The sequence below is a fragment of the Castor canadensis genome, chromosome 12 (assembly GCF_047511655.1).
Source record: "Castor canadensis chromosome 12, mCasCan1.hap1v2, whole genome shotgun sequence".
NCBI classification, from domain to species: Eukaryota; Metazoa; Chordata; class Mammalia; order Rodentia; family Castoridae; genus Castor; species Castor canadensis.
Window position 1 is genome coordinate 112,563,151 of NC_133397.1, and position 21,475 is coordinate 112,584,625.

Consider the following 21,475-nt stretch of genomic DNA (forward strand, 5'->3'; position numbering starts at 1 on the left):
AGTTCAATGACTCATTTTTACACATACAAAAATGTTAAACTGTTATTTCAGAGAATTTTGAAACTTAAAAAACCTTGTTTCAATTGTCACTTTATTGCAAGATGGTAGAATTACAAATTTAAACTATAACTTGGAAACTTTTAGTTAGGCAACCAACTTTAATAAACGCAAACTGCTGATTCAAAAGTGATCACTGAGCATCTTAAAATGCAGAGTAAGGATGACAAACATCTGACTGACCAACAGACTTAGTTCTCACTAAATGAAACTTGAACTTTTCAAGACAGGTGAACTGTAATTTTAGCAGACAGCAGTATAGAAAGATTCTGTGTCATAGACCAGTGTCTGCTAAATGTTGGTGGCGGTCTCAACCGGGAGAGCTACATTTACATAACTGGCTGTGCTTGTGCCTTCTTTGCGAGCAGCTTTAGATCCGCAATGCACTTGGCAATCGTCTCCTTTTCCTGTGATAAGAGACATCTGGTTAGACCTTTCTAACACACAAATGGATATAAATATAATTCTAAAAGATGCCTCCTACCAGACCAGAACCTCAAGATGATTACTGACTTTGTATGTAAGTCTACTAGAAAAGTTTAGAAGTAAAATTAATTATGTAACATAAAGGAGATGCAATATATTTTCAAAGCAAATCCAGGTAGTTAAAATTCTCTGCCTCACAGCTTTTTACAAGTGAAACCTACAAAGAATTTCAGGCCAGACATTCCTATAATCATCTGCCCATAATGTTGGCTTATACAGCTAACAGATCCTTGAAAAAGACCAACCAACAATCATTAGAAATATAGAAATGTTAAGAATAAAAATAATTATGTCTCTTTTTTTATACTTTTTGGTATTTTTCTAAGTTTCTTAAAGGTGTGTATATTACTTTTATGTAAAGGCAGTTTATTAAAAACAACCCTTCAAATTTTGATAGACACTGTTGTTCTAGTTCTGTACAGGTTATGCAGGAAATGACCAGAAATGCCTATATATGCAATGTAGCTGGGAAAGAAATAAAATCATAAGTAAATAAAGAATATAAATAAAAAAATACAATTTGAGCAAATATAAAATATTCCTATTCTGTTCAGGTAGATGAGTTAAGCAGCTAGAAATGGGAAATGAAATGGAGATCATAAAACCCTTTGGTAAACCTAACTTTAAAGAACAGGGAAAGCCATCATGGCATCTGTGTATCATCTTCTAGATTACCACCATTAAAAAAATTAAACCCTTCTGTTTCTAGGCTTGGAATTAGACTCCTTCCTGGTTACTCCTTCTTTTAAAAATCATTAGCAGATGCTTACTGGTGATACCAGTACAACTCCAGAGGCTACAAACCAGCATGTACCTGCTGTGTGGAGATGCTCTGTACCACATTCTTCTCTACCCAGTTTATCATGTGCTCTTGCTCCTTTCGACGCATCATATCCTGCACCGAGATATGATAGTCCAGGCGACTCTTGACCTCCTTATAAACTTTATGTAGCCGATCCCGGTAAGTAACCTCCAAGGCCATAGCAATGTTATTCTGGGACAAAATTAAGAAATGATTAATGCTCTCTGCGTACTTCTGAAGAACAGTCCACTTCTTTTATGTGAATTTCCTTTAATATGAAACAGTAACATACATGTAGTAAAAAGAATTACAGCAGCAGCAGTAAAAATGTATTTATAAGCATAGGCAGTGAGAAATAAGTCTCTCCTGACTTTCCCATGACTACCATTTCATGTTTTTCTTATATTCTCTCTGAAAAATATTTAATAAACACAATATAGGTATGTATACATAAACATCACTTTAATTGATATGCAAAACTTACTCGATTTTAAGATACACTGGATTTCACTATATTGGTGTTCCATTACTCATTTAGTTAAGCTCTATTAATAGATTAGGTTGCTTCCAACTTTTCTACTATATATATATAGTGCTATATACATATTGTATATTTGTCTTTGCACTGTGTGAATACTTTCTTAAATGACAGCTCACGTGTTGAGTACCTGCTATATTCTAAACATTCTTGTGTGTGTGTGTGTGTGTGTGTGTGTGAGTTCAATTAAATCTTATAACCACACCATGCGGATAGTTATAGGTATATCCATTTTACAGAGACAGAAGTTAATGAATTTGCTCAAGGTTACAGAACTAATAAATAAGCCAGGCTACAAAGCCCATGCTCTTTAAGAATCTGTACTTGGCTCACCTGCAGGCATCTCAAACTGATTTGAAGGCTATTTGCAACAAGGCTGCCAGAGATGTGGGATCCTATCGTTTTTGAGTTTCTCATCCATAGTACAGGTCTAAGTCCTCAAAAAAGCCTGTATGACTTTACATGTGATAGTCCCTGGCTATCCTTTTCCTTTAATTCCCTTGCTTTCTTTTATTTTCTCCTTTTGCCCATCCTGTTTCAGTTACATCAGCCTCCTGACTTTTCCTTGATTATGCCAAGAAAACTTCCAGGTTATGCCCTGGCACTTGCTTTACCCTTTGCCTGGAACACTATTTCCCCAGAAATCCACATAGCTTGCACCATTACTTCTTTCAGGTCCCTGCTCAAATATCACATTTAGAAGCCTTTCCTCACTGCCCTATAAAGTAGCAAATCATTCACTCTGCAATGTCTTTTGCTTTAACAGTAGTTTATAGTTGTTTCTAGCACTCATTACTCATTGCCACTCATGTGCACTCAAGTATTTACTTTCCAATTCTCCCCCAATGCCTGGCTAGAAAATAAATTCCTGAAGGCAGAAATTTTCATTTCCTGCTATATTTTCAACACCCTGCCTAGACCACAATACCCACACAGGAAGAACTTCAGTATCTATGAGTATCATTTGACTTATAAAAAACCTATATGTTCTAGAAATCTTTAGGGATCTTGTTTAAAAGAATATGGATCCTTACCCCTAAGAGAGGCTGTGGTTCTACCTACAGGTCTTAGAATGGGTCTAAAAACCTATACTGGCTCTGATGCACTGGGTATTAAGACCACACTGAGAAATGCTGGCCTAGATCCTAATGTTTTAGATATTACTCTATTTCAGTTTCTCACTTTTCATTTCACAGGTGCTTCTATAATATAAAATTTCAATGCTACAAATCTTTCTTTTAAATATTAGGTTCAAATAACAAAATACTTGAACATGTTCCTAATCTTAGAAACTAAGTATTTTAGAATGTACTTATGCTGAGAATTTGAATTTAAGGTATTAGTTTTTCTAATAGGAAATATGTAAGTAAGATTTTCTTATAGCAAGTGTGTATGAAATCTATAATTTATTCTTCAACTTTGGCTTTTCTTAATGACTATTTTCATTTTGTGCAGATCAAACTGTGCTCTTTTACAACTTATTCGGTTTGCAATTTTAGAACAATCCCAAGTATTTTTTCACTTGACAGTTCTTTAATGTCTAAATAGCCATAATTGCCAACCTCTACCCAAATCTTCTTAATAAAATGTCTATTTTTTTTTTCCTTTCCAGAGCTGAAGATTGAACCCAGAGCCTTGTGCATGCCAGACAAGGTGAAAGATTTATGTGATCTGAACAGAAACCAGAGTATTTTTTTTTTTAAAATGCATATAAATGAGTAACTTTATTCTCTTCGAGAGCTACTGAAACCTACCCTCTGGACATCAAAAAGATAGTGGCGCTTCTGAACCAGTGCTTGCTGTGACTTCTCCAATTCAATTGCATCCTGGATTTGTTTGATGGAAGCTTGCTTCACCTCTTCTAGTTGGGCAATTTTTTGCTGTAATCATGACTTAACAAAGGTGAGTGAAAGCATCAAGGTCATAAAAATAAATTCATTTTATGCTCCCTCAAAGTTTTATATCTCATTTGTGAAAATACCCAAAGAAAGATGCACATATACAGGAATGCACAAATTATTAAGAAGAACTGCCTATAAGAGCTACACAATGTTACTGAATAAGACTAAGGAAAATACCTTACTGAATAAGACTAGATGTAAAAGAAAATGATCTCAAATTAGTAACTAAATTTAATACCTATAATTGTAATCAGTATGATTAGATTTATTTCTTTATGTTCTTCCTCTAACAATCATATAAAAATATCACTAGATAGCTTCGGTGTTTCTGCTACAGCCTAAAATGGGAAATAAAGTTTACGATCCTTACCTCATTGAGTTTGTCAATAAATTCTGCAACGGAGGCACCATATTTTTTAATTACATAGACAAGTAACCCTATTACTGACATGGCTGAGACAGTCTCTGGGGTAATCACATATATTTCTTTAGATAGGAAATACAAGATAAGCCCAGTTCCCAGCATGTAGGGTCCTAAAAGAAGAAAAAGTGACTTTATGAATGGATATGTTATGCTTAAAAAGGGAAAGATACAAAGATATTTCTGAATTTCATTATTTGAAGACAAAGTTAAATAACAATGTAAAAGCTCAACAAATATTTTACAAAGATGTCAGGTTACTTTCTGAAGTAATCTGTCTAGCAAAATATACTATTTATTGAATGAAAGCATTTAGATAGGATAAAAATTTCTACACTTGCTGCCTATTTTTACTGAACAGCAATCTGACATAGGAGAGAAACAAAAAAACCAAACATTTATGTAAAAGGAAGAAATAAATATCTGAATTCTTAACTCCTATAGCATCTAATTATAATGCTTCATTTACAGTCACCTTTTTCTTTAACCAGGCCATGAGTTCTGAAAGGACATAAACCATGATTTAGGACTCTGGACACAAACATTTCTTTAGCATTTTCTTCCATGCCTCCTAAGATGTTAGGTTGGGATATGCCAGGAGTGTTTTTTTGTGCTTCTATTTTGTAGTGCATTTCATAGTATTTCTGAGCAGCGCTAGTAACAAGGAATGTTAAGATGTTTTATGAGCAAAAGGGTTATAGTCTCAAATATATTTTATCCAGATTTCCCAAAGTTTCAATAGTTCGTTTTCAAAAAATTGCCTTTAATATATAAATTTTAAGTATGAATTTGCAAGAAAAGTCAATCATTTGTAACATTTTTATCATCTATGGAGATCTGAGTACACAAATTTTCTTTCAGTTAAGGAAATGCTATAGATCATTATAGGGTTCAAACTTTAGTTCCCAATGTTCCATAGTCCTAACAGTATTTGGGTACAGGAAGAAAGGCAGTGTGTGTAGCAGAAAGAATGCTAACTTAAGCAGGGGCCTATGCTCAAGACCAGCTTAGTTACTAGAAAGATAGTATCACCTCAGAAAAATGTTTTTCTAGTTATTCTCGGTAATAAAAAGTCTCCAGGGGAATGTTGTAAGGATTAAATAACAAACATGAAATCATATTCATTATAAAAAAGCAAGGCTTTGAAAGTTTATGCCTTTTTAAAAGGGAGACAACTGATAAAGATGGTCCAATTTGTTACTATGTATATCTGTCCAGCTATATATACACACATGCAATTTAATAGTTTCTACTGCTTTATTTTATCCACAGCTCTTTTTATTGCCTGACAGTATATGTATATAGTTAGTTGTCTTTTAGAAATTGTTTAATCCTACAATAAAATCTATGTTCCCTAATGACAGGCACTTAACTTAGTCTGCCATTGTATGCCTAGAACTGTCTGGCATTGTGCAGGCATTCAAGAAATTTGTTATGTCAAGAAATGAAAACAATGTTATAAAATTAAGTTAAAACCCCAAACAGACTCATTCCAGAGTTAGAGCAACCAATTTTTATACTGAATCACCTTTTAAGGAACAGCTGACCTAATTTTAGTGGTACCATCCAAATACACTACTGAAGATTGGGCAAATTCTCACCTGTTACGCCAGTTTTAGGATAAAGGAACTGAAAGAATTCCTCAGGGATCAGCCCAAGACGTACTTTCCCTCCATATTCAGGAAGAGGTGGTAGAGGGGCAAGACTTGGCTGCCCTGTGTGAAAGATCCTTTTTGCCTGCAATACCCTACAAGTAGCAATTGTACAAATTTAAAACCTGTTTTTCAGAGAAAACGCAATGTATGAACAATTAGCAGAAACAATGACTGGAGATGAGGACTGAAGCAGTTTTCTATTATAATAATGGGAAGAATGACTTTCAGACACTTAAAGCCTTATATAACTTTCTACCCAACAGCAGAATTCTTTCTATAAATTTTATCTAGATAACTCATCTAGTACTATGTATGCCTATTATTAGGAATGACATATGCATGTAGAGTCTGACTCTACAGCCAGACTCTCTGGGTTGAAATCCTCATCCTAGCATTTGACTTTGAGCAAGATCTTTAAACTTTTGTAATCTCAGATTTCCCTATGCAAAATGGAAATAAAGTATATTACTTTATAGGGTTGTTATGAGGACTGAGCTAACATATGTAAAGTGCATACATATGGAGCTTGGTAAATGGTAAAGTTCTGTACAAACTGTTAGTTATTGTATGCCTGTTGTGTTACAAGCTCCTTGACACCAAGAACTTTGAACTTTCTGAATATTTCCTTTGATGGGATGGCTGATAACCACTATGGGTAACAGGCCTTTTCAGTGTTGGGTAGTTCTCATTATGTCCACTTTGAATTGAGCTGCTACATACATCCTTGGAACCCCAATCCATTGGTTCTAATTTTTCTTGTCTATGTAATGTAATACTCATGTATCTGGGTTAAACATCATAGTTCTCTCAAAGTCCTGACTCCTGACCAGAAAGAGCTCTCCGGTTTTGTTTTTTAAAAAATGAGGTATACAGAACCGATCATGATATTTTAAATATAGTCTGACCAATTCATAACCAGTAAATAATATTTACTCCATGTCAGTACTAGGCTTAAAATATTACACTATCATTGACAGATTTGTAAACTCCTCTTGTATTAAAGCAGCCTAAGACTGTATTTTTAGCAGTTACAGAAAATATATATATATATATATATAAAAAATTTTTTTTTTGGTGGGACTGGGGTTTAAACTCAGCATGTCACACTTGCAAAGCAGACAGCCGACTACTGAGCCACACCTCCAGTCCATTTTGCTTAGGTTATTCTGGAGATGGGGTCTCTTGAATTTGTTTCTCAGGCAGACCTTGAACTCCGTTCCTCCCGATCTCAGCTTCCTAAGCAGCACTGCTTGCTGGTGCCTAGCCTGGTTACAGCATATTGATGTCTCATTAAGCTTTGGATAAAATCTTTTGGCTCATTCATATTCACTGTCAAACTTAGACTCCTTCAACTTCTTAGTATGATTCTGCCCCATTTCATATCTCCCACCTCCCCTACTCTCTCTGGCTCTATCCCCTTGCACTTTAAGAGTTTTTAGCATTTCAGGCTCAAGAGGTAAAGCACCTGCTCAGCAAAAGCAAAGCCCTGAGTTCAAACCCCATTACTGCCAAAAAAAGTTTATATTATTTCATTGATTTTGGTTCATGTCTATCTTTTTTTTTCCTTCCATGCTGGGGATTGAACCTAGGACATTTTGGACTGGATAATTCTTTGCTGTGCAAGCTGTTTTATGTACTGTTGAACGTTTAGCGCTAAATCTCCCTCTCCCACCTCCCACTGGTGACACCCAAAAAAATGTCTCCAGAAGTTGCCACATGTCCCATGCAAAAGCTGATTGAGGTTGAGTACTACAGATTTAACTCAGCATTCGAGGACTTGCTTTAAGCTGACACAAATCCTCTCCCCAACTGAAAGTCTTAGTTGAACCCTTTCTCCTCTCTTAAACAATCTGAAATCTGATCTTTCTGTGTCTTGTCTAATACCCCTAAAATCTAGCTTGTTCATATTACTGCCAATTTGACTTGGCAGTATTTGACTTGCAAATTTCACTTGAAAACTCTTTAATAGGCTCTGCCTACTTAATACAGCATTCTTGACCCAGTACCTGTCAAATTTTATAACTTCATCTTCCTTTATTTTCCTACCTCCATCCATATGGAACTACTAACACCCCTCAAAAACAAGCACTTGCCTTTGCTGCTCCTTCTGCCTAGTATGCCTTTCACTTAATGACTGCCAAGTTCCACTAGTCTTCAGAACATCTCCAGCACATCCTTTACAAAGTCCTCCCCACCCATGGGCTATCATTCTTTCAATTAATCAACATAATGTTTGACTTTCTACTCACGCCAGGCCCTAGGAACACAGCAATGAACAAAGTCCTAATCTTCAACATTTTCATGAGGGTGTAAGAAGTATGTATGTCCATACAAAACTTTAGACAGCTGTAAGTATTATGAAGAAAAATGTGGAGGGGCAGGAGCAAGAGAACAGGGAAGTTTTATGGTAGGTCAGATGACATTTGAACCAAAGACCAGGGGAAAAAAGATCCTAAGGCAAGAATGAGCTTGGCAGTTTTCAGAGAAACAGCAAGACCAGTATAATTAAGAAAATGAAAGTAGAAGGAATCAAGAGGTAGGATGGGATCAATTCATGCTGGGCCTTTTGGATTATGCTAAGTTTGGACAATTATTTTTTAATGTTTTTCTCCAGTAAGTTGGGAGCAGTCAATTATACCTTCACTTTATTGCATACATAAGACAATTACAGGTAAATTAAAACCAGTTCAAACCACAGTGTAGTTACCACATTTTTCAAGCTCTATGATTAAGTTTGGGAGTAAAAAAATTTCAACAGAAACAAAAAAAACACACCAAAACCTAACATGTTTTAGAACACAATTTAAAAAGCAACAGCTGTTAACATTTACTAAGCACATACTATGTGCCAAGTTTTTAAAGTTTCACAGGAATTAAGTCTCTTAATTTTCAGAACCTATAATGTATGATTATCTCTATTTTGCAGGCAAAGAAAGTGGAGTCTCACAGCTGGTAAGTCTCACTACCCTACTGCCTCTACCCAGATGAGCTGTGGGCTACAAGGAGGCAGGCACTCACACAGCCTTAGTACTGTGATCTTTGGTTATATGGGTGGCAAGATAAACATTCACCGAATCAATGAATGATTTCTCTGACTTTTATGATCCAGCAGTAAAAAGCAAGTTTCCTGGGAGATAGTGAAAACAAGCTTCACTGTTTTAATTAACAAATTTTGCTCTTGGGTATGTACTCTAGTAACTGATTCAGAACTGCACTTACCTGAAGGTCACAGGGAAGGGGTGGAGCTTAAAAGAAAAACCAGTTTCCAGTTTGGTGTTAACTCTTTAGTTATCCTATTAAGTCCTCATGACTAGGGGATATGATGGCGTTGCAGGTAGTTTACAGGAAAAAGAGTTGTAATGAGACTTTAAGCGGCCCGAAATTAGGAAGAAAAGCTAAAGCTAAGAAGAAACAGGGACATGAAGCAAGGTGATAAACAAGGGCAAGACACTGCTCACTTACCCTGGTCCTAGGAGGGCTGCGTTCTTCAGACAGGGGGCTGCAGATACACAAGGCGCAGGTCAGCAAAGTCAAGGTAAAATCTACTTTGTCCCTTCCTCTGTCTCTGCGGGCACCGAGCACTATGGCCATGGACCCCTCTCTCCCATCCCCCACCTGGCGCTCCCCTTCCTACCGGCACCGATGGGCACTCAGGCCCAAATCTCGCTGCGCTTTTCTTCACCCACTTTTCCCCTCCTTGTGACCCCCCATACTTGCTTCTTTCCATTCACCCTGATAGCCCAGACAAGCTTCTACACCTCTCACCCGCTGTGGCGGCAGCAGAAAGTACCACCCGGGACAGCATGGTCAACAAGGGTCTGGACAGCGGGCCTAGCGTCCCCGTGACCCCGTCCGGAGACTGTATCAGGGGCAGAAGCAAGATGGCCACTAGCAAGTCTCGCGAGACGAGAACATCGTACTGTCTTGTCAGTTTTCCTCGGGCGAGGTATTTTTTATCCTCTCGCGAGAAGAGGCAAAGCGCCCTGATAACCTGTTGCGGGAGGGGGTAGGTAGAAAGCGGGACGGAAGCGTAGAAGCAGTTCTCGCGAGAAGTAGAGTTACTGTAGTCTTCGGAGAGGGGCGGAGGCCCAGTGGTGCACCACGTGGGGTTGCCACCCGAGCTGAATCGGACTGGCATTCAGTTTGGGTTTAGGTTGGGTTTGGAACCGTGGAGATGCGGAAGGAGACCCCTCCCCCGTTAGTGCCTCCGGCGGCCCGCGAGTGGAACCTTCCCCCTAATGCGCCTGCCTGTATGGAACGGCAGTTGGAGGCTGCGCGGTACCGGTCTGGTGAGCCAAGATCCCAGGCCTGGGAGCACCCTCGTCCCAGCCCGGGCCGACCCTCTCAGCCCTCCCCACCCCTCGTGCCATCCTGACCCTTGCCTGCCTCGCGTCGCCGAGCTGCCCCAGCCCTGCCCCACATTTCTGAGCTCAGGTCCAGATCCGGTCCGCGTGCTGTCCGGTGCGGTCACCATGGAGACCAGCCGGTCCATCTATCTACTTGCGCTGACAGCCTTGTGCCTCCTTCCCCCGTAGATGGGGCGCTTCTGCTGGGAGCCTCCAGCCTGAGTGGTCGCTGCTGGGCTGGCTCCCTCTGGCTTTTCAAGGACCCGTGTGCCGCCCCCAACGAAGGCTTCTGCTCCGCCGGAGTCCAGACGGAGGCCGGAGTGGCCGACCTCACTTGGGTGGGAGACCGAGGTATCCTAGTGGCTTCTGATTCAGGTGAGTCGTTTTCCCCTCACTCCCCACTCTCCCAGTTGAATGGAGGCTTTGGGTACAGGTTAGGCTGGGCTCAATGTTAAAGCATCCCATACTCAGTGATTGGAGGAGCAAGCAGATAGTGTTAGCCCCAAACGCGAACTCTAGTGTAGGTAGGAAGTATCTTTTCCAAGATTCTAAATTACCAGGTGGGAGTCCCAGAAAAAAAAAAATCCATAAGAAAATGAAGAAATAGCTTGTAATCTTTCCCCTGACCCCCGCAGCCCAGACCAAGGATAATCTTGGTTGAAGCCAGTCTGTGCTACCTGTCTTTCCATTTTTTCTTAAATGTCTCCATTCTGCATTGTTTTGAATGTCAGGCTAAGCAATGTAGGCTTTGGCATTAAAAAGAAACAACAACCCAGAATTTAGAAGTTGACAGGCAGTGTGTGAAAGTTAAACGGTAGAACATTGGAACATTGAGCCTCTACTCAGGAGGCATAGATCAGGAGGTTCGAGGCTAGCCCGTGCAAAAAGTTTGTGAGACTCCCTGTCCCCACCAACCTCAAGCAGTGGCTGGGCACTGTGGTGCAAGCCTGTGATCCCAGTTTTGCTGGAGAAGCATAAACAGCATCATGGTCCAGAATGACCTAAGCAAAGCGAGACCGTATAAGAAATAGCCAATGCAAAAAGGGCTGGCAGAGTGGCTCAATTGGTAAAGCATGAGGCCCTGAATTTAACCCCCAGTACCACAAAAAAAAAAAAAAAAAAAAAATCGAGCCTCTGACTGTTGAATTTAATGCTAAGACTGCAAACATTTATTCAAACAGCTCAGCACATACTTATTAGTGTCTGAGTAATAAGCAAAGGTTAGCATGACTGAACTATATTCTTAGACAATTGTGTAGATTTCATTCTTATCCCTTGGGAAATGATTTTCTAGTGTTTTCTCACTGGAAGAGTAATGGATTTTACAGGCTGTTTCATCTTTTTCTAACTTTTTCTAGGAGCTTTCCCCATATACTTGTCTGGGCTGTTATTAGAAAACAATAAGACAGCATAAAACCAAATGGCCTGGACGTTAGCTAAATCCTTTAGTGAAGTGGACTTTGGTTTTAAGGGAATAACTTTGTTAGTTTAGTGACAATGACTGCTTGAGGCCTACAATTGAATTACTATCTTGGTATAATTCAAGGTTATGTTTTCCTTCACTGGTCCCCCTCACCTCATTCCCAACAGGTGCTGTTGAACTGTGGGAGCTGGATGACAACGAGACACTTATTGTCAGCAAGTTCTGCAAGTATGAGCATGATGACATTGTGTCTACGGTCAGTGTCCTGAGCTCTGGCACACAAGCTGTCAGTGGTAGCAAAGACTTCTGGTGGGTCCCTGCTCTCCTCAGCCCTGTCTCTAGGCTTCCTGTGGGTGTCCTTACTATCCTGTTAGTCTCATTAAGTAATTTTTGTACTCCATGTAAGAATCTAGTGACTATTATGATATATCCATAAGGTTTCCTTAGATTTAGCAATCCACTGTAAATAGACCACAGCAGGAGTCCAGGAGGCAAAGATATGGGATGTGTTGGTTACAGGAAGTTCTTGTTTGAACACATTTTTATATTGATAATGTAGGTCAAGATTAAGTGTCTGCATCCTGTCTCTTTTGCTTCTTAGTATCAAGATTTGGGACCTTGCTCAGCAGATGGTACTGAGTTCATACCGAGGTGAGTATTTCTTGCTTTTCAGTCTGGCCTTAGCTGTCTTGCTTTTATTCTGCCCTCTGCGCTCTGTGAACCTTACTTGGCTATTAGGAGCAACAGTTCCATGTTCTGCTTGGAGGTGTTTTTTTCTCTAACAATTCTCAGGCTCCAATATTTATCCCTTGCCTTTTTCTCAATTTCCCTGTTTCTGTTGTCTTATACCTTCTTGGCTACATAGGGCTTACACTCTCATTTGGTCACCATGTTCCTTTGAATCTTTCTCCATTTGGTCCATCACCTTCCTGTACATTTCTTACATCTCATTCACTTCCAGGCTTTACCTCCAAGAGGTGGTATACTCATTTACCTGCATTCTTCTACTCTTGAATCTTAGTTGGTTTGTTGTGGCCTGCAAATTAAAATCCTATTTTCTTGTCACATCATTCAAGTGCTCTTACTGTCATTCCCATTTCTAGACTACTTCATTTGTTTAACCCAAGCATAATGGAGCCTTGACATTCTCAAGGAATATATGCCCTGAGACTTTTGAATATGGAACTTTTGAATATTTGTCTCCGTAAAATATTTTTTCTGGGGTATGCCATCACTGTTTTTTAATGTTCTATATCTACTTACCTTCATCAATCGTGCTAGTAGTTGACTTTATTTTGGTAGCTATTCTTGATGAATTTTTGATTCATGAAAGATAGATTCTAGGGCTAGAAAAGAAGGAGGTTTAATCCTCAGGGCAGGGCCACATTCAGACTTCCCTGAAAGGTCTAGTGAAGTGACTTTAGAGATGGGGTTTTGGTGGTACTGGGGGTTGAACTTAGGGCCTCGCACTTGCTAGTCAGGTGCTCTACCACTTGAGCTATGCCATCTGTGCATGAGAGAGATGGTGTTTTGTACAGCCTTGAATTAAAGCATAACAGTGATCTTCACAGTTTTTTTGCATGTAGAATTTAAAAGCTGCACCCTCTCACCATTTTAAAATTGGTATATAAGAGATTTTAGGTAGTTGCAAAGGCTGATCACTGGCATGTCATTTATTATACATTGTTCTAAGTGTGTATTTGTCAAAATTTTAAGTTTGTCGAGCAAGCCTGTTTATGAAAAATGTCTACAAAATTGCCTAATGACAAAAGCCAATATGCACTGTTAATCCATTTGGCCAAGGTAGACTTCACTTTCTTCAGAAAAAGTCTGACTTAATTTGGAAATTTGATAAACTTGTTAAGAGTCTAATAGTAGTCATCATATGTTTTAGTTCTCATTATTAGACAAATGCAGAAAAGTCACAGAGCTACACTTGTGTTTGTGGTGTGACTGAAATAAGGTCAGTCCCCTTCACTTGGCATCACCCAGATGCTCTTTCTTTTGTTCTTTGGCCCTTGGTGTGATACCCTTAGATTTTTACATATTTGAGCCCTGTGGCATTAGAAGATTTGGGTTGGGTGAGGGGTATGTGTTCCTTTTATAAAGTGGGTAAAGGGTGATTGTAAAGGTAGAGACCGTTAAATTTTAGGAATAAGAACATTGGCGGAATTGATTTGCTTGAAACTCTAAGCCCCTAAAACTCCCTTGGAAGTTTTTGGATACTGTTTAGAGGTATGTGTATTTCTAGTACAAAAACTGCTCTTCTGGAATTATGTAGTACATTCATTCAGGAAATCTTAACTAACTACAGAGTCCTTCATTATTCTTACTAACTGTCTAATATATCCCTCCTGCCCCCATGATTTTATCTAGACTTGCCTTATAATATTCCCAGTCTCTTCTCTGTAATGTTTTTTTTACAGCTCACGCAGGGCAGGTTGCCTGTGTTGCTGCCTCTCCCCACAAGGACTCTGTGTTTCTTTCATGCAGTGAGGTGAGATACAGGCTCTTCTCCTGCCCCCAAACCCCATCCCAACCCTTAGTAGGCCAAAAATCTTTGGTATGGAGACCTGGCTTTCTGTTTCTTTGTATTGTAAAGCCCTTTTCCTTTTCTTCCTAGGACAATAGAATTTTACTCTGGGATACCCGTTGCCCCAAGCCAGCATCACAGATGGGTGAGTCTGATAGTCAGTGATGAGGGGTTGGTTCTTGGAACCCACCTAGAAGAGAGTCTCTTTTGCCAGAGTCAAAGCAGAATTGCCAGGTGACCAGTCACCGTGACATAATTCCTTTCCCCTTCATGCTAACTCCATTCTATGCAAAGAATACCAAGAGGAAGGGCTGGTTCTTGAGTGGATGATTTACTCTGTTAACAGCTTGGCAGAGGAACTAGGATTGTTATTTATGTACTTGAAATGTAACTGAGACTTGTGGCCCCCAGTGATTGGATAAACAAAGGTTGTAAGGTCAGGGATGAGGACACTACTGCCTTGGTAGAGTTTGAGAACCTGGAAGAAGGTGCTCCTGGGATTTAGAGAAATTGCTTCTTCTAGGTTCTGAGTTTTGTTCAAAACCTCCCTTCTCTTCTTTGCAGGCTGTAATGCCTCTGGTTACCTTCCTACCTCCCTGGCTTGGCATCCTCAGCAAAGCGAAGTCTTTGTCTTTGGTAAGACAGCATGACAGATTATATAGTGACTCTGGGAAGAGGGAGGATGAGAGAGAGAGCTAATCCCACGTGCTGTGCTCTTCCTGTTTAATCCTGGCAGCACGCTTGGGCACTTGGTGATTGTGTTAGTTTTAATTTAACTTCGGAGAATCTATTTTTTTTTTTTTCTCCAGTGTATTTGATTTGTGATTATTCTGGCTCCCCTTTTCTGGGCATAGTTAGAAGTCAGCCACAAAACAAGCGGTTTGCTACAGGGAATTCTGTTGCTCTATGGGTAGGTGTTTTGCTATGGCAGTAATAATGCTGTGCATATGGTAATAGTTTATGGTTAAAATCATAGCTACTTCATTAATTTAATTTTCACAGCCACCTAGTGATTATTATCCCTATTCTGCAAAAGAGAAAACTGATGCTCAGAGTGGTTAACTGGTCCAAGCTTAAGAGACAAGGATTCAAATCCAGGTCTGGCTAACATCAAAGCCCATGTTGTTAACCACTGTGACATGCTCTCTCTCTTCTAAAGGTGATGAGAATGGGACTGTCTCTCTTGTGGACACCAAAAGTGCAAACTGTGCCCTCAAATCAGCTGTGCACACCCAGTGTGTCACTAGACTTGTGTTCTCCCCACACAGGTACTGTTTTTTGTCACCAGGGGTCTGGTAAGCTCGGAACAGTGAAGGGGATGTGTCTCTAGGAAAGCATTAGCTGGTTAGATTGTTCCTGAGAGCCAGCAGTGCTCTAACTGAGGTTTCTAAGCAGCAATGGTCTCTGAAGACTCGTCCTTATATGGGTTGCATAGGCTGTCTGGAAATGAATGAACAGCTTGGCACCCAACATGAATGAATCCTGTGATAGTCTTCTAGTACTATGTGGTTGCGAGAGCCTGTGTCCCTGCGTTGTTGAAGCTATAAAGAGGGACCTGATGGGGTGGTTAGTTGCTAGGATGATGTTTATGAACCTGGCTTTGCTCCTTCATCTTCCCTTGGAATTTATAATGGTAGCCAGCTCTTAACCCAAAGTGGGGAGACAACGTTTTTTTTTTTTTTCTTGGAATCTGTGGGCTTTACCTTTCACATTCCTCTCTGCCCTCTTCTAGTGTTCCCTTCCTGGCCTCCCTCAGTGAAGACTGCTCACTTGCTGTGCTGGACTCCAGTCTTTCTGAAGTGTAAGTTTGAAGTCCTGTGATCAGGAATCAGGAGGGGGAGCAGTGGGCAAGCAGGTCCTTTTTCTCTTCAGGTACATTGCCTCTTTGGAGGAAAAATTTTCCATGTAACTTTTTTTATTTTGCAGTACTATGGATTTAACCAATGGCCTCACTCTTGGTAGGCAAGTGGTTTACCACTTGAACTACATCCCTGAAAGTTCTCTGTCTGTTATCTGAGGGATCTGAACATTCCAAATAGGCAGTCCGTAGATGAGCCATGGTGTTCCTGGGACTGATTTATAGTCAGCAGTGTTCTTAGAGGAGGACTATGAGTGGTGGGTAAAATTTCTAAGCCTAACGTTCCAGCTCTTACCCACAAGGGGGCAGTCTACCCTCTTCACATAGAGAACCACATATATGAAATGCAACCTAAAGGCTCTGCTGGATAGAAGATCTGAGTTGTACACCTTTCTTTGTCATGATTTGCTGCCAAACCCTGGCCCTTGTTACTACCTCATTGTATCTACCATTTCTTCATCTATGAAATAGAAGAGTGGATTGGATGATTGGTGACATCCACTGCGGATAGCTATACTGCTGTCCTGGTGATAAGGCCACACAGATGGTGAAATGTGTATAACATATCAAAAGATGTGCCCTGGTGTGTTGGGTTCTCTGTTCTTCAGGTGTGATTTTTCATCTTCTGTCTATTGTGCCTAAACTTTATTTTTTCCTCTTTGTTCTAGGTTTAGAAGCCGAGCCCACAGAGACTTTGTGAGAGATGCTACTTGGTCTCCACTCAATCACTCCCTCCTCACCACAGTGGGGTGGGACCATCAGGTCATCCACCATATTGTGCCCACAGACCCTCTCCCAGCCCCTGGACCTGAGAGTGTTGCCGAGTAGACTGGATTTCAGAAAACGAAGCAATCCCCTATGAGAATCCCCTTTTTCACCCCTGTCGGTCAGTTGTTAGACAACATAGGAGCCTTGTATAAGATGTTGTCACTAGATCTCTGCAGTTCACAGGCACTGTTTCTCAGCCTGGTGGACGCTGGATGCTGGAATCCTGTAGATACAGGGAAGAAAAACTTTCTTCAAAGTGGAAAGGATGTGTGCCTGAGAGTGTGTATAGATCTATAGTTTTTGGTGGTGGGAGAAATAAAGGTCACCGTCTTACCCACACAAAATGTCCCTTCCAAAAAAAAAAAAATCTGACAAAAGGATTTTATGCCTCCCATGTAGCTGACTATTGGCCATGCGTGGGTGGGATATGGGATGTGGGCATCCCTGGGTTCTTGGAAGCAGCTTTTATGCTACTCATAAAGATAGGGGCAACTTATTTTATTATTTTTTTTAGTGAACTTAAATTCACCATTATCTTTGGAACTGCTTCCGTTCACAAAAATCCAGCACAGCTACCTTGAGGAAAACATACCACAGTTTTGCACAACTCTTTGCCATTAAATGGAGTCAGAAATCCAATTTCAAGCTGAATGAATAGTTCAGCTGGTGCTTGTTTGATGCCCATATAAATCCCTCCTCTGTGGTGGTGTGTTTATGAAAGATGAGTGGTTTGTTTTTGTTTTTTTGTCCTTGATTCCATAGAGGAAAGTTTAGGGGAGCTTAAAGACATTTCAGTGAAGTTAGAAAACTGACGCAGACTGTTACCATGAAATCTTTGTCACTTTGTTACCCAAAAGTAGCCTGGGACTTGACCTGCTGCCTCTGGGTCCCTTTCTCTGGATAATGGAAGTTTGAATGCTGTATTTGTAGACTCCTGAGGGTTTGAAATCCAGCATCAGGGAGAGAACCAGAACACTGGTTAGTAAATAAAGTTTAGGCATTGTTGGCCTGTCTGCTTGGAAGTCTTTCTTAGGTCTCACTTCACTTACGTGGGCCGTTGGGTTGTTGCTCTTGCAGCATACTTTTTCCTCTGTGCTTTCCCAGTTCCCAGAGTTGCCAGTTGGAACTACATGAGGTAAACATTTATTCGGGTTGGTTGGAGTTTTGGATCAATTACTCATTGTACTGAAACTAAATACAATCAGTTAAGTACTTCTGAGCTTTGCAAGTTTAGGTAAAAGCACATGAAACTGGGGCAATTTGAAGAAATATGGGCAAAATGTGTGTAAGTAAAGCTTTCATCATCTACTCTTGAAAATAATGATTTCTGTTCTCTAAATTACCTTTGAGTAAAACACATGGGAATTTGTAGTCATATGATCTCCCAGGGTTAGGGCAGAGTGGGAATGAAGTCTTCCATCGTTCTTTTGACAGTATTGCCTTTGCTTTCCATTGTTCTTAACTATAACTTCCTGAGAAGGAGTAGGCTGAAATAAGTAGAATCTCAAGTTCTGTTTCTTAGTGGTTAAAGTTGATACTGTGTGTTAAAGAGGACCTCCTGAGCTGGATAGGTAGATTAATACCTACTGTTTTGCATAGCCTTTCTTGGGCTTAAAAATAGTGGAGAAAAAAACCAAAAGATGTATTAAAGTGGTTAAAATGACATTGAAAAAGGGAAGCATAGTTTGTCTTTTATTGTTTAAAAAAAATGTTACTTTGGCTGCAGATCAGTCTGATGGGAGTAATTCATGTCTATTAATGTTTGCCACAGATGTGTAAACCTAATCAGAGTCATAGGAGAAACGACTTCAAAATAATCAGGACTATAAAACCATGTATAGGTCTTTGGCTTGAAAATAATTCCTGTAAAGTGAACACAGACTTAATAGGGAGCAGTGCTTGTTTAAAGTATCAAAACATTTATTTTGCTTTTAATTTCACTGGTTCAAATGTCTGAACTTGAGTAAATCCATTTCCCAGCTTCCTTATTCTTAGGAGTCCATTGCACTGTGTTCCACTGCTAATGTCTGCCCCACCCAGATCTAGGAGGCTCACTCTTTGAGTAGTGCTTGCAACCACAAGGAACAATTTGTGTGTGTTCAGGTAGCATCAGGAATTGACTGATTCCTGATTCTCATGGGACAACTGCAGTCTTTAGCATCAACCCCACCCCCTCAAACTAAAAACTGCAGGCCTCTAGCCCTGTTTCCTCTGGACAGTGTGTTACAAAGGACAGGAGATGGGGGAGAGTCCCTGTATTTAATTTTTTTTGGGGGGGGAGCACAATACTAGGGTTTGAACTCAGGACCTCATGCTTGCTAGGCAGTGCTTTACCACTTGAGCCACTCTGTTTGCCCTTTTTTGTGCTGGATATTTTGAGATAGGGTCTCTCAAACTATTGGCCTGGGCTGGCTTCGAACTGAGATCCTCCTGATTGCTAGGATTGTAGCAATCCTCCAAGTTGCTAGGATTGTAGGCGTGAGCCACCAACACGTCACTCCCTGTATTTAATTTTAAAAATCATATTCAACTTGAGAGGGCTCCAAAATGCTCTTGCCATATCTAGAAAGTAAAGGGTTCTGATTTTTAAAAAAAGATATTGTTGCATTTGGACGAAATGAGTAATGCTTTTCACATATTCATATTTTGTAGTGGCTTGGTTTTACTTTGGGCCCACAAACTAAGTGTGAGTAGAAAAAAGACTGTTCCAAAATAGACTTACATAGCATTTCAGTAAGACAGACGTGAAATGTTTTTTAACATGCTGCAGAGCTTTAGGGCATCTAAGAGAGTCAATGTGGAAGAAGTTAAGAAAATGCATCTCCAGTCACTGTTTGTAGTGAGCTGCTTATTGCCAATCTGAGTCACCAAACAGGACACTAGAACCACTTAACGCAGGAAATTTGTTTGCAAAAGTAAGCAGACCGTAGTCTCCCCTTTAAGCTAGTTAAAATTTCTCTCCAGAACTATAACCTACATAACACTGTTTTGGAAAAATAGGGTAAAGTAGATCACCCTTGGACACATTTGCTTGTTAATTTTTCCATAAAATTTGGGCAGTTATGGCCTTCTTCATTTTCATTACATGGTCACAGGACTGGTATGATCCAGAGGGGCTGAGGGAGGAGCAAGCATCTGAAAGGAAGTGCTTAAATCTTAAGTTGTAGAGACAATCAATTGACTACAGTCTTGTCTCCTGGCATATGTTTAATTTGGTCCTTCAGTTATTGTGGGAACACTCCTTGTCTTGTAAATGATGTTCTGCAGCTTGACTGGGTGATCAAAATTGAAAAGTTCAGTAAAGTTGAGTCCCAAACAACATCTTGTAATGTTCTGGTGGAAGCGCAGCCTATATTGTTGGTTGAAACGCCTTCAGTGAGAATAGATAGGATTCACCTGTCCAGTGGTGATTGTGTGCCAGATTCCAGTCAAGCATTTCACTTCTGAAGGGAAGGGATTGTGTTATAAGCATCAGGAATTTCAGTTTTGAATTGAAGTTTTCCACTCTGATAGTATTTCTTATCTAGGATCTCAGCTAAGTAATGATTATATTGGAAAATTCATTTTCCATGTACAAGCTCAATTAGCTTTAGGTTTGCAATCTACAACTTGTCTGTCACAGAAACTGTCCAACACTGATGTCTTAGAAACCCAAGCCTGGATGTGCTCACTACCTTGGCTGTGTATTTTCTTAGCTCATCCATTCCAAAGACAAACCACTTAGCCATTGGTTCTGGATCCACAAAGATAATTCAATATGGATCTTTTACTAAAAGAACTCAAACAATCTTCTTTAGTTTTTAAGTCTAGAGTTATAAAAGTTTAATAGAATGCTCTTAAGCTTGTGTCAGAATTAAAGAACAAGGAACTCAAGATCTACGAAAGTATGGCTTTATTTGATAATATACATTTCTAGTATATATTACTAAACATCAAATATTAAAAATTCTTCATCCAAAGTTTTATACCAAGCATTAGGAAACATTGAATATTAAAAATTCTTCATCCAAAGTTTTATACCAAGCATTAGGAAACCTTCCATTTAAAGATGCAGTAATTGACTAGAAAATCTCTTTCAAGTTGATCTGTGGTCAACACTTTTTGAATTCTTGTATTATGCAAAGAAACTTCTCTAGTTCATCCTCATGACTATCATGAAAAGGCTTGGTTAAATGCTTTGTTCAAAGCAAAGCACTTCACATCTGTGATCTTGCCTTTATCTAGATGAGTTGTAAAATATAAGGGGTCACGCTGTTTAGATTTCCTGTTACCAATAAAAGATATTTCTAAATGTCTACTTCATGAGAACAGCCTAATGAGGGATTTTTTTTAGGTATCCAGGTAGTTGTGTAAAAATAAAAAGCACTGATTGTATTTTTTTTTTCCTTTTTGACAGCAAGAACTCAAGAAAAGTATTGTAAGCAAACAGGGTGATACGGCACACTGACTTTCAACATAACCCCCATTCAGCATTTGACTATTCATCATCTGTTCTACATACAGAGTCATAATTGCCAGCTTTTCAGCAGGTCAGCTCTGAATTAAGCAGAGGTCATTCCTGGGCATCCATTGTTAGGTCTTGGCAGTCTCAGCGTCATCACTCACTTTTGCAGATAAGGAGAGGTCAGGTCTGATTGCTGCCATAAACACTGCAGTATGGTTGAGCCAAGAGGATTGTCTCAGGCAG

The 21,475-nt window shown here is 39.7% G+C and overlaps 2 protein-coding genes across 3 annotated transcripts; one reads left to right on the forward strand and one right to left on the reverse strand.

Annotated features, from left to right (window-relative positions):
- Nucleotides 1–74: 74 nt before the first annotated feature.
- Atp5pb (ATP synthase peripheral stalk-membrane subunit b) lies at nucleotides 75–9,760 on the reverse strand. Its single transcript, XM_020157767.2, has 7 exons — nucleotides 9,626–9,760; nucleotides 9,323–9,359; nucleotides 5,807–5,952; nucleotides 4,155–4,318; nucleotides 3,638–3,763; nucleotides 1,358–1,537; nucleotides 75–464 (listed from the first exon to the last, which is right to left on the reverse strand). Exons 1-7 carry the CDS (start codon nucleotides 9,663–9,665, stop codon nucleotides 387–389), a joined length of 771 nt encoding a protein of 256 aa, XP_020013356.1. The 5' UTR covers nucleotides 9,666–9,760; the 3' UTR covers nucleotides 75–386.
- Nucleotides 8,793–17,810, forward strand: Wdr77 (WD repeat domain 77). 2 transcript variants are annotated; one of them, XM_074050772.1, is made up of 11 exons: nucleotides 8,793–9,395; nucleotides 10,003–10,149; nucleotides 10,396–10,581; nucleotides 11,797–11,938; nucleotides 12,231–12,280; nucleotides 14,056–14,126; nucleotides 14,253–14,307; nucleotides 14,727–14,798; nucleotides 15,322–15,430; nucleotides 15,895–15,963; nucleotides 16,689–17,810. In XM_074050772.1, the coding sequence occupies exons 2-11, from the start codon at nucleotides 10,035–10,037 to the stop codon at nucleotides 16,846–16,848; spliced, it is 1,029 nt and encodes a 342-aa protein (XP_073906873.1). In that variant the 5' UTR covers nucleotides 8,793–9,395; nucleotides 10,003–10,034; the 3' UTR covers nucleotides 16,849–17,810. The 2 variants fall into 2 exon arrangements, with proteins under 2 accessions (XP_073906873.1, XP_020013354.2); XM_020157765.2 differs by lacking the exon at nucleotides 8,793–9,395 and adding an exon at nucleotides 9,668–9,806.
- The last annotated feature ends 3,665 nt before the right edge of the window (nucleotides 17,811–21,475 follow it).